The sequence below is a fragment of the Nesoenas mayeri genome, assembly GCF_963082525.1.
Source record: "Nesoenas mayeri genome assembly, chromosome: 14".
NCBI classification, from domain to species: domain Eukaryota; kingdom Metazoa; phylum Chordata; class Aves; order Columbiformes; family Columbidae; genus Nesoenas; species Nesoenas mayeri.
This window is the reverse complement of record NC_137556.1, coordinates 19,005,436-19,018,183: the sequence shown is the minus strand read 5'-3', so window position 1 is coordinate 19,018,183 and position 12,748 is coordinate 19,005,436. Positions and strand designations below refer to the sequence as shown.

Genomic DNA, 12,748 nt, shown 5'->3' with positions numbered 1-12,748 from the left:
ACATTACTTTGGCCAATTCATGAGCTATCGTGCTAACGTGTTTTCAGATGAATTGCCTTCATTATCCCCCTAATACAATTAATGTATCTTCTCATGGTTACCTCGTCCTGCACTGTTTCTCTCCAAGAGCCATAACAGCATTAAATACATAGAAACAGCTTTTACCTAGGAACTTAATGGGCTTTTCAGAGGCCTGGGTATGTTTCTCAGGAATCGTAAAGGCTTTTCAGTGTATTTTTCTTAGCTTCTTACGTAGGAAGCATTCACACTGAGCTAATCAGGAGGCAGTAAAGCAGAGAAATTCCTTGTTCAGGGTAGGACAGAGATGTCAAACTCATTTTCACCAGGGGCCATGTCAGCCTTGTGGTTCCCTTCAAAGGGCCAAATGTCATTTTAGGACTGTATAAAAGTAGGAGTAGTTACATTTATACATTCCTAAAATTCCATTTGGCCTTTTGAAGGCAACTGTGAGGCTGATGTGGCCCCAGTGTCAATGTTTGTTACCCTGGGGTAGGATGTTACTGGGGGTGAAGGGCATTTCACAGCTTGTCCTGTGCCAGCATCTGGGCCGTGGCAGAAGCACCTTTGAGCTGTTTGATTTAAAACCATCAGAAATGTTATATGGATACTAGCATGGTTCAGTCTCTTCCTATTCTTTTTTTTCAAAGATTTCAGCTTTTGAAGGTTTCTTTCTCTCCAGCAGTGTAGGCACTTACAGCATGGGCATAAGTGGGAAGCTGAATGCAGGTTAGGTGAATATTCCAGCTTTGCAAAATTGTACCTCAGCGTATGACAGCGTGTAGGCTTTTCAGGGCAAAGGTTTGTTATTGGTAGTGCAGTACTTAATTGTATCGCGTCCGTGGTGTGAGAGCCCAGCCTGCTAGGAAGGTGCCGCCAGGTGATGCTGAGCCCTGACTTCTTTACACCCTCTCAGGAGGAGCTTCTCGAGTGCCCGGGAGATTTTATTCTTCAATGGGGAAAACATAGCCATGTCTGTGCTGTTTCTGCATGTTTAACTGGCAGTGTCGGTAGAAAGCGGTTGTTGGTACATGTCGTAAACACCGTTGGTTACCAAAATTAGCACATTGCCTCCTTTAAAATAATGGGCCGTTGTGCTCGGCTGGCAGCTCGGGGACATCTGGTGCTGTCAGAGCAATCTGTCTGCTGAGATGCTATGCAGACAATGCCCTGCCCAGAGTCAATTTAAAAATATCAGCTAATAAGCTTTAAAACAACATCAACAGTAGGTGCTTAGGAAAAGGGGCGGAAGGACACTTTGGAAATGTATTTCTCTTCCTAACTTTTTAAAAATCAAAATTTACAAAACTGGGTTTAGTCTAATTTTAAATTTTGAGGACAAGCCAAAGCAGGAAAAGCTGGAATCTGTTAAGTCTGAAATAGCATGAACTGGTTTTATAGACCTGTACATAATTTAAATCCACCTTTTTAACTTGAAATGATGGTTTTGGTTATTTCCTTGTTGTGCTGTACAGCATCACAGTGTTAGATCTAGTGATCTGTTGTAATTAATTATTTTTATTTTTTTTAGACTACTGGTTTCAAAAGCAGGGCTATTTTAGTAGCTTTCATGAAACTTTTCCCATAATCATATTTGCTGTTCCATTGGGATGTTGATATAAAACTGTAATGGGGAGGAAGAGCTCGGTGTCATCTTTTAACAGATCTCTTCATGCAAATCTACTTTTCCCTCCTATGTAAATGTTAAGGGGAAGTGTAGTAGGTACATAAGCTGTTAAATATTAACCAACTGGATTTTCTGGCTTTGTAAGGCTTATGTTTGCCATTTTACCTTTGTACTTGCAAAAGGTGAATTGAATGAGTTGAGTTGGAACCTGGCTCCTGGTTTGACAAAGTGTTTGGGGTAGGGACTGATGTGTAGATCAAATGTTGTCTATCTTGTTATTGCTCTGATAAAATATTGTAGGTTCTGGTGCGGGTTTTGTTTGTTATTTTCTAACCCAAAACATACAGGTATGTCTGTATATTGTCATAACAAGCAATTTTTTAAACCATCACCTGTTGAACCGAAACTGATGTTTCTGCAGACAGTATAACCTTAACTTAAACCAAATAAATGTGGTGTTTGTTTAATAGCCTGTATTTAAATTTATTTTAAAAGTACATTCCAGCAGCATTAATAATAATAATAATGTATTAATGTAGCTCTCTTATCATTCTAGAAATGACTGCGATTACTGCAGGCAACGTTAACTTCAAATGGGACCCCAAAAGCTTGGAGATAAGAACACTGGCGGTTGAAAGACTACTTGAGCCTCTTGTTACACAGGTAGGAAAAGAAAGTGAGCAAAAAACCAAACTTCATAAGGATTACTTGTTTTAATGTCTTATTTCAATTAAGTAACTTTCCAAGCTTAAATTCCACAAGTAAGAACACTACAAAACTAAAGGTGGAAAAAAGCGTACAGGTAACTTCTGTGTTCAGTTTTATTGTGACGGTTATTGGGTACCAGTCTAGAAAGACTGTGCAACTTTAGCACCTGCTAAGAGACAGTTTCAATTAGAAGTGCAGAAATGCATGTTGGTATAATAACTAATGTTCCGTTGCTGCTGTGCTGTTTCTCACCTGTGTTTTGGGCGGTATGCTCCTTATTTGTTGAGTCTTTAAAAAGCCATGTGATATATCATTCAGAGACTGGTATTTGGGAATGACGAAAGTCCCTTGCAGTGAAGCCAGTAATGTTTGCCAGAAATGGGTAATCTCAAAGAAAAAGCTTACGAGAGCCTGTGTTTAGTGTTCTCTCTGGAAGGAGGTTCAGGTAAATGGTGAAATGTGTGGTGGGGGATGTTTGCAAGCTATCTAAACCAGCCTTGCGTTGTGGCTAGATTACTAGCCAAGTTCTGCCCAAGATGGCACTCGTTACTGTTTCAGTATAGATTTTACAAGACATACATGCTTTCTTTTTACTTCTGCCTCATGTTTTATGCTGGATTTGTGAATAGAAGCTTATTTCTGCATGGTGTATATTGCCCAGTGAAATAAGAATAAAGGAAAGCTAGAGTAAGACTTGTAAATGTAAGCTATGTGTATTGAGCATTTTGAAGATTTTTGGAAGACGCTTTCATGGAGGTCTGGAAGAGAAGATGCCCTGGAGACAGTTTATGCATCTTCTTTACCATTGTTTTCCGGAAATATGAAATTTTAAAAGTGACAGTATGAACTGGACACAACTCCTGCTAAGCACAAACTGCAATTATCAAGTTGTGTTTCCAGTGTTAACATCCTTTTAATTGCCAGGCTGCTGTCCATACCTGCCACCTATTCCTTCCAGATGTTCAGATGGGCAGTTGGATAATCTACTGTATCGCTTTTTAGCCAGAGCTAGTGATGGAGTCTTTCCATAAGAGAAATTGTCCTCATTTGGCAAACTTAACTGAGCAAACATGTTTACAGGACCTTTTTGTCCAAGGTCAGTGTCTGTAACGTATTCCTCAAGCAGCACAATAGGCTGTCCTGGCAGTCCCAGATTTTGTGAATGATGTGACTAGCAAAATACGGAGAGGAAAGCAGAGTAACTTGTCTTGTTGGAAATTGTAGTATGTGATGAACTGAGACTACCCCACACAAATGCTCCCCATTAACCAACAGCGGTATTCCCAGCTGGCAGCTTTCCCTCTCTGTCAACCTGCTGAGAAGATGGATTCAGCTCTGAGGACCTTTATTTCAGCAGCCCTTGGGCTTTCCAGAGCAGTAATATTTTTAGTGTTGTAATTTAATGTCCCTCTGAAGTACCTCTGTGCGCATTTTCCTAGACATAACAAAAAAGATGGGGAGGAAGTCAAAGGGGGACAAAGAGAAAAGCTCACATGGCTTTTGTGACATCTCTGTGTGTTTGACTGGAGGGGACAGATCCCAATCCTGAGCTCACAGAGAACCTGGGGGTCATCTGGCCACTGGTGACCAGCTCCTAGCAGGCTTTCGGGCTGAAACATCCAACTTGGCAATGTTTATTGACTGCAGGAGGATTGGGAGGGTTCGGTTTGGTTGTTTAGGGAAATAATGAGCTCTAGGAAGTCCTTTGCTCTGCATTCAGTCCATTGGCTGTAGCACTGTTTTGGACCGAAAGATACTGTGCTGTTCGATTTGTGTAGATAATGGCTTCAGCCTTGTCTGGGGTCTTTCATGCCCGGAGAGCTGTCCCAAACTAATTATCCCCAACTTGCTTTCTTTTTATGTGGTGCCAAACAGCTCTGGCCTGTTACTGAGATTGCCGTTTATCAAAAATACAAGTAGATCTCAAGTCTTAAAATCAAATTTTCAGGTCTGCTGCTGATAAGAAAAATCTCTAAGCAGTTTAGCTGAATTTATAATGCTTGTCTAAGGAATCAAGGAGCACGGTAATGTTTAAAGAGACGTGAAAAACACTTGTTTGTGAGTTTAACCTTTGGAGCTGGCAACAGCACAGGTGTTAGCGGTAGGCTGTCTAGGAAAAAATACATGTGGCCTTGCTGTCAATTTGATAAACTCCTAATATATATATATATTTTTCTAATTTTCTTCCATCTATGCCTTTAGGTAACAACACTGGTTAACACTAGCAACAAGGGCCCCTCTAATAAAAAGCGAGGGCGTTCTAAAAAGGCCCATGTTTTGGCTGCTTCCGTTGAACAAGCAACAGAGAATTTCCTGGAGAAAGGAGACAAAATTGCAAAAGAGAGCCAGTTCCTGAAAGAGGAGCTGGTGGCAGCTGTGGAGGATGTTCGCAAGCAAGGTAAGAGCTGTGTGTGTGGTAGCTTGTGAAACTACAGCTTCCTTGAGGAATAATATGAATGGGGCAGATCTGAAAGTTGCTTGTCCCAAGTGGAGATTGAGAAGCAGAAGGGCTGGTTCTTTGAGCATTTAAAACTCGGTTTAGGCTGAAAACTAAACTTCCCCCTGCCTGTAAATGTTCTGGAACTGTGTATCAAATATGTCAATAACTTCTTCAATATTTGAATGTATTCAAAACAGCATTGTAGGAGGAAGAGCTGAGTGTTGACTTGACAGAGCTGGGTGTCTCAAATATGCAAAATGTAAACAGCAACAAACAGAATGCGAGGACCTTGATTCAATATTCCAGGCTTCCTCCCCCACGTCTAGTGTTGATTTTTATCATTTTCTTTTTTACTTTCTTAGAGAAGACCTGCAAGAAAAGCCTGTGGAGCTGGCTCACTCTAAAATATGCACTAGTAAATATTGTTGCTCATAAATCATTTATCATTCTTCCAGTCATGAGCCTTTTCTATGCTTCAGTGAAACCCAGTCAACTGGTATTAATTGTGGTGGCTGCTGCTGGAAAAAAAAGAAAAAGGAAAACTCATTAGCATTAATTACTTGTTTGTAGCTGAAGCTGCACAGTGATGAAGTATTAGTTGAATATGGTTCTAAGTTCTGGACGAGCCTGGTTGACAGACCAAAGAAAGATCAACATAAGAAGGGTGCAATATAAGGGACTAATTGAGTTGGCTTAATTTAACAACAACAAACAACAGCAAACCAGACCCCTTTGTCTTGAAGACTTTAATTTTTGTGCTCGCTTGATTGCTACTCAGAATGGAGAGTCAGAGCTCAGCTGTGAGTACCTTCAAGTGACTCTGTGATATTTGTGAGCGAGGGAGCTGTACTCAGTCCTCGGGATTGAGGAGCTCCAGTAACCCTGTTTGTAGTTGCACATTACAGTGAGAAGCTGGTAGCAAGGGGAGACTGAGACTAAACCTTCAGGATGAGCCTTTCCCTCATTCCTTGGCCCCTGCTTGATTTTGAGACTACACAGAGTAGATGGCAAAGCCTTCCTGCTCTGTTGGTCTTGATGGAGGAGGTGGAGTTCAGAGCTGAGAGGTGCTGGAGTGAAATAACTTCTCATCCTAGTGCTGTTTCACTTCTTCCTCCCTTTTTACTGTTTGCAGCTGGTGTGAAATCCAGTGCAGAGAGAGCTGGGTCTGTTTTCTGAAGCTGGGTGGGTGAGGGTTAGACTTGAGTGGTGCCCACTGCTCTGTGGGGACGGTCACGCAGGGCCGACCGAGCAGGGATGAAAACCTGTGTCCTGGCACGGTGCCAGTGTTTGGTCAGGTTTAGCAGAGCAGCTCTTGATAAAGAAATTAAAAGCCAAACAAACCTTTGAGGAAATTAGAAGCAAATGGTGAAAAATGAGATATAACAGAGGGAAGGCTTATTGGTGCCGGTGCCCAGGGAAGGATTGCGGTTCTCAGCAGTGTTAATGACAGCAAGGAGATATAAACTCTCAGTGTACATGTTTATATACAGTCTGTGCACTTCAGAAGTGTTCCCAATATTGTGGTATACCAGTCGAATTCATGAACTGAAGAAATTGGGAAAATTCAGTACAAAGTGTGTGTGTGCTTAGCAAAACTTGAGGTGTTGGTGCCTTTATCTGCCTCTTGCAACGGGGGCAAAAGTGGAGAGGAGAGTCTGGGTGTCTTGTTCAGCACTGGGGTGATCATGAACTGACAGCATCTGCATGTCTGATGGTAGCAGTGGGATTAGAGAAGTGTAGCACAATTTATCTTCAGCAGAAGACAGGAAAATAGGATTAATAATGCCTGTATTTAGAGTAGGGAGAGGTTTAGTTACCATAATAAAAAAGATGAATGAATATAGACAGAGGTTATGAAGATGATTAGGACAATAGATAACTTGTCTCATCAGAGAAAATTAAAGCATTTTTTTTTAACTTGGCAAGAAGAAGATGGAGAGGGTACATGATTGTAGTGAGCACGCGTGTTCATGAAATCCCATTTGTTGGGGGTAAAAACAAAGAAGTGAGAAGAGCTATTTAGAATGAATGATAGTGTAGCTACATACTAAATCAGCAGAAGTGGATCTTCAAAGTCTTCCTGATTTTTACAATGGAAGAATAAATTACAACTCACTTTAAATATTAAGCAAGTTCATGAAATATCCTAAAGCAAGATTCCTGGCCCTTTAAAGCTTTGGACTTTTGACTTCTTTAAAACTAGTGAAACTTCTTAAAATAAAATTTTGAAGAGAATAGTGGAGACAAAGAACCACAGTGTTTTTCAGAATAGATCCTGCTGTGGTTACAGAAAAGACTTATTACTGGGGAAATGTCTGATGTTAATATCTCGGATTTCAGCGTCCTTACAGCATTTGTTACATTAATTTCTGCCGGTGGAGTTTCGTAGATAATAGAAGGAGCAATATCGGTCTTGCCCAATCTGACTCCCCCACTGTAAGTGCTTTGTAGGGTTTTATCTCCCTATGAAGCTCTGAGGACTGACGGTACGGTGACATGCCAGCTCTTCTGGTGCTCTTGGGAGGCGGTTTGGAGCTGAACCAGTTTCTTACTGGTTGCAAACTCTGCAATCAAGAAGGTAATTTATTTTGGGTCAGGCTGACCAGGCTATTCGTATTTATTTCCTTTATATATCTGTATGCTAGTGCGAGGATCCAGGGTATTAACTACGCTCTTACTGTTGTGTTTCTTCCTATGGTGATTTTACAAAAAGGACCAAAAATTAAAACTTGAATTTAAAACCCTTAAGCATGTGGATAGGGTTTTAGGCAAGAGGGTGGATGAATGGTCTTGTGAATCCTCTGATTGTGTTTCATGGTTGCAAATGCAGGGGAGTGGACATAGTGGTTCATTGTGGTGTGTTTCTGCCCCATGTTTCCGAGTGAAGCTTTCTGAACTGTGAGGTGAATTATGAAAGGGTAAAACTCTTTTTTTTTTTCAACTGTACTTGACACAAGATACATGGCTTAAGGATTTCCAAGGAACAGGAGGCCAGCTGTGAAATAACTAAGTTAAACACTTAATTCTTCTTGGAAAACTCAGCTTTGAAATTCTACTTTGACCAGTTAGCTTAATTTCTTGGAAGTTGCAAAAAGTTTTCAGTTCTTTCCTCACAAGAAAAGCTTTTTAGGAGTGTACTACTTGTATTAGATGTAATGGTCCAGCCAAGGACTTGAGACCTTTGAGAAGCCACAACCTCAGGGAGCTTGGAGATGGCTCTTCGCAAACTGTACAAGGAGTGTTGAAAGCACTGTATGGGTTTACCTGAAGACAAGGTTAAGGAATTAAGAGAAGCTTTTGTTGCTGTAAGTATCAACTCCCATGTTGATATGGCAAAATGAGATGTGGGGCCTTGTCCTTCATAGTAAAAGCAAGGACAGTGTGTTGTGATACTCATGGTAGACACTGAAGGTGGCATTGATGGTAAGATAGGACTTCAGCATCTGAAACAGTAGAGTCTTAAAACTCTGATATCATGCTTGCCTTCATTTGATGGGGCATCGATACCTTCTAGGGAACCGTGAGCAGGTGTGATGAGCCGGCAGGGTATGGCCTCACGGCACGCTCTGTATTTCTAACACTGCTGGCAAAGCTGCCTGGGGATGGGCTGTGGCCGCAAAGGTGCTGAAGGGTCCGGGGTGATGTGCAGGCACAAATTTCTAACTTGGAAGAAGAGCCTCGGTGCTGGTGTGTGTCCTGGCTCTGGCCTGTCCATGCTGCCGCTCTCCTGGCTGTCAGTGGTGGCGTGAAGCGAGGCCTCTCTATCGAGGGCACTGCGCACCGTGCTGCCCAGGAGGGTGAATGGCGCTGTCACAAAGTGCTGCTGGAGCCTGTGGGCATGGGGGGAGGCTGGAGAATGGGGGGTTTCTTTTGATGGACTCAACTCTGGCTATTTCTGAAATGGGCTTTGTTCCATTAGATTTAATTGAATTCTTAGTACTTTATTGACAAGATCGTAGTATGGCTGCTGTTGCTTGCTCTTTTCTCGCCTCTGTTTTATTATCTTTCCCTTGTAGTATCTGGTGAAAATCCAAGGTTATATTGGAAAAACAGATTCCTCATAAGATTTTTGTACCATCTGAGTGTCATGGTCTGACTCTCAAGTGTATTTATTTTAACTCTTGAAATCCTGCTTTCAAACTTGCTGTGTTACCTCTGGTTCAAATTCAAAAATGAGGAGATAATGCTGGATCCAGTTGGAACTGTTAATGTGCACACATATTGCAGTAACTGCACACTCAGGCCAGGGCAGAGTTGCCCCTTACCCTTTCAGTCTGCTTCAAATAACTACCTCATGTTGCTTTGTCTTTGTAACAGAAGTCTGAAAGCCAGCTTTCTTTAGTTTGCAGAAAAAATAAATATATGCAACAACTTTAAATACCATCTTCCTTTAGTTCTGGGAAGCTGGTTGTCTCTTGACACCTTGACAAGCTGTTTGAAACTTGCTAAATCTTTTCAAGTCTCTTGTTAAAATGAAAAGGAATAGCATGTTATTTCAGGACTGGCTTGTAAGGTTGCAACTGAAGAGATGGATAGAGGATAACTTTGGTTTTTAAAGTTGTTAGCAATTTGAGATTTGGATGAAGTGAGTGGCCACCTCTCGAAGTTGTTTTAAATAAGAAAGAAATGAAGACAGCGTTCTTGTCTTTGGGAATTGGAAATGTGGGAATTTGACATATAAGTAAATAAGGGGGGACATATTGGTAGTGAACTTTGGTTCTGCCATATATCCTTAGATCCTGAGATTGTTACTAGATTCCATACTTGTGGTGCTGACGTTAATTCCACTATTATTACCCTGTTTCAGAAGGAATAAAGACAGAGTCACGTTAGTTACATAGGGATTTTACAATCTCCTGGCTGGTTGCAGTTTTTCACCTCTCTGGAACGTGAGGCTCGTAACACTTGTTAAAATAATGAGTTGTTCCTCAAGGTTGGGTAGAGAGCTTCAGATTGCTATTTATAGCTGGCCCGTGTTTGGACAGAAGCTTTTTTCATATGTCATAGCAGTGAAGTAATATACTTTTTTATCTTAATGTTGTATGCTGCTGTTTGTCGTATTATTTAAGATGATGGAAGGGTGCTACACAGGAGGGAGCATTTGAACAAAATAGTGTCTGGATGTAGTTGCTTGGACAGGCTGGCAGCTGCGTTTGGTCTCTATTTAGCTATGAAAGTGTCAAGTGTCTGGCTGTTAGAAACTCTTCTAGGGCAAGATGTGAGTTGTTTAATGGTAAGTACTCGGACGGTTCACCCCAGGGTTTCCAGGTGTGGGTGTCTTTGAGTAACTAAAATAGTAGTTTAAAAAAAAATTTGTTAAAATAAAATGGCAGCACTTCCTGTACTGGGGCCCACTGCCCTGCTGGCCTGGTGGGGGAGCAGGATGATGCTGCTGCCTCCTCCTGAGGTTGCTGTGCGAATCTTGCCCAGCCCCATTAGGTAGTGGGCTCAATGGGAGTCCCTGTCAGCTTTCACTTGTTCTCTTCTTATCTGAGACGTGTTATTTTTATCCTGGTGTCTGGCTGTATGGACGCTTTGACACAGGTGTGGGGAGCCCCTGACTCAGCAGTGAGTTCCAGCACAGTCCTGCTTTCTGCTCATCTCCTGCTGCCTGCGGAGCTGTGGCCTTGAGTACCCAGCATTTTTAAAACCAAATCCTAACTGTTAACCAAATGTTTCTGAAATGCAGGGAGATCCAAGAATAATAATGTGGATTGCAACACTTACTGCTGTGTAGGAACTGTGATACTGGAAGCAAAATGCTGCCCCAGAAAGATGGGGCAGAAATCCAGAATTTACTCCTCTAACTATATGCAGACGTTACTTTTATGCTTTCTGAATGCCTTCTGGAGGAATTTCTCTAGCTGTGCAAAGTGGCCTTTGCTTTTCATAGTTAACCAATTGCATTGTTACCATCTGAAACCCAAACTCTTTCCTCCTGCACCAGATGCAGACCCACAGGCTATGAAATGTTGAAGCATTTTACTAAGGGGTGCCTTGCTTTGAATGCAAACCAGGGCATATCCAGGCAGGTCATCGCTCCGAGTTGTTTACAGTCCCATGAGCTGTGCCATTTCGTCTGTGTGTGCAGTGCTTTCTGCTGCTTTTCGCTGAGCTCCTACACGCACACAAAACAAAGCTTTTACTTCGGCTTTGAAAGCATTGTAGTTTGTGAAGTAACTGCAGTCCTGCAGGTAACAGAGCAGGCATGCTGAATTTGCCTCTCCAGAGGATTCTGATGTGTTAAAACACCTGTACAATTGGAAATAACGACCAAAGTGTTATTTCCCAGCCTTTCCTCCCTGTACAAGCCCCTCTATACTTGTACCATGTGGTAACCATACTTACAGGTAGCTACATGTAATCTTAATTGCTGGCTCTAAATAGCCAACCCATTTTGTTTCCAAGACTTAGCTTGGCTTGCCCGGGGATCCTTAGAGCCCCTGATACACTGTGTGATGTTAAAGTCGTCCCATCTGCTCCCCTGGTGCAGGTGACTTGATGAAGAGTGCTTCGGGGGAGTTCGCAGATGACCCCTGCTCCTCCGTCAAGCGAGGGAACATGGTGCGGGCGGCGCGCGCCCTCCTCTCCGCCGTCACCCGCCTGCTGATTCTGGCTGACATGGCAGATGTCTACAAGCTGCTTGTTCAACTCAAAGTGGTAAGTGTGGTTCCTTGCTGGCGTTGGCTCTGCCGTGCCGGGCGTGCCCCGCCAAGCGGCTTTGTTTCCTGCGCGTGTGCTGACCCTGGTGTGTGCACTTTGATCGGTTCGCTTCTGGAGCAGCGAGGTTTTTAGGGTTTTCCGTCTGAGCAAAATGTGTGCCATGGATGTTTGTCACTTGTTTTTACACTCATTGTCAGTAGCTTTTGACACTGTGGCGCACTTTATTCTGAACTTTTAGTATTGAAACTAAATGCACTGTAGTTTGCAACTGCAGGTGATAAACCGCTTGTTTCATCTTAAAGAAATAATTTGGCTTTCTTATAACCAGTACTCCCATGTAGCTACTAGGGATAAGCAGCTTTTGTAGACTAAATAAAATGAATATGGAATACCCGAGGAAGCCTTTTCTTCCCATGAGCAAGAAGGTGGGTGGTTCGTATAGAATTTGAAATGACATGAGAGTTGATCCTGGGCCTGTTTAGTGACAGGGCTTTGGGGACTCTCCTCGTGCCCTTTGTCCCCTGCCACAGCTCTGCCATGGCCCTGGGCTCCTTCATACTCGTTCAAATGTGTGTACTCGGCCATCTCTGGTAGCTGCTGACTATGGAGTAGTAGCAAAGCCTTGAGTACTATTAGCCTTTGAAGTATCTCTCTCCAAAAAATAAAAGGGGGCAGAGGATGATTGCTTCCTCTGTCTGCTCTGAAGTACATTCTGAATTACTTCCTGAACTGTGGACTGTATTACTTGGAAAAATATGTGCATGTGTATTCTTTCAGGTGGAAGAAGGTATCTTGAAACTAAGAAATGCTGGCACGGAGCAGGATTTGGGTATCCAGTACAAAGCTCTGAAACCAGAAGTGGATAAGCTTAACATAATGGCAGCCAAGAGACAACAGGTATAGCGACGGCAGCTCTCTCTTCCGTATATAATTTCTTCTTTTTCTCTTTTAAAATAAGTCAGCCTTGCTGCTCCTGGGCAGTACTTCTTGCTGCTAATGCCTTTTTTTCCCTTTATTTTTATTGTTGAGTACTTTGTGCTGCACTCTGCTGTGTTCAGGAAATCTGAGCTTGCCTGGTAAGCAGAAAGCCTGCTCAGCTGTTGTGTACTGCTTCTGACAGAATTTGTTCTGGTAGCATTTATTTACTTTAATCCATTAGTACCTTAATGAAATGCTGCTTCCAGAGACTTGCAGTTCCTGTTCTGAAGCAGTGCAGGTGTGGGTAAGGAAAGAGAATTGAGCTGTGACTTGGTGCCTGGTGCCATCACCACCAGACCACCCTGCCTGTGCAG

General features: G+C 42.5%; 1 protein-coding gene across 2 annotated transcripts in view; it reads left to right on the top strand.

Annotated features, from left to right (window-relative positions):
- Nucleotides 1-12,748, top strand: part of CTNNA1 (catenin alpha 1) — a 113,880-nt gene that overhangs the window by 14,531 nt on the left and 86,601 nt on the right. For both annotated transcript variants that reach the window (XM_080353515.1, XM_080353516.1), the window contains exons 2-5: nt 2,202-2,308; nt 4,556-4,751; nt 11,287-11,453; nt 12,234-12,353. In XM_080353515.1, the coding sequence (XP_080209641.1) occupies nt 2,204-2,308; nt 4,556-4,751; nt 11,287-11,453; nt 12,234-12,353 (588 nt within the window). In that variant the 5' untranslated portion in view covers nt 2,202-2,203. The remainder of the gene's footprint in view (nt 1-2,201; nt 2,309-4,555; nt 4,752-11,286; nt 11,454-12,233; nt 12,354-12,748) is intronic.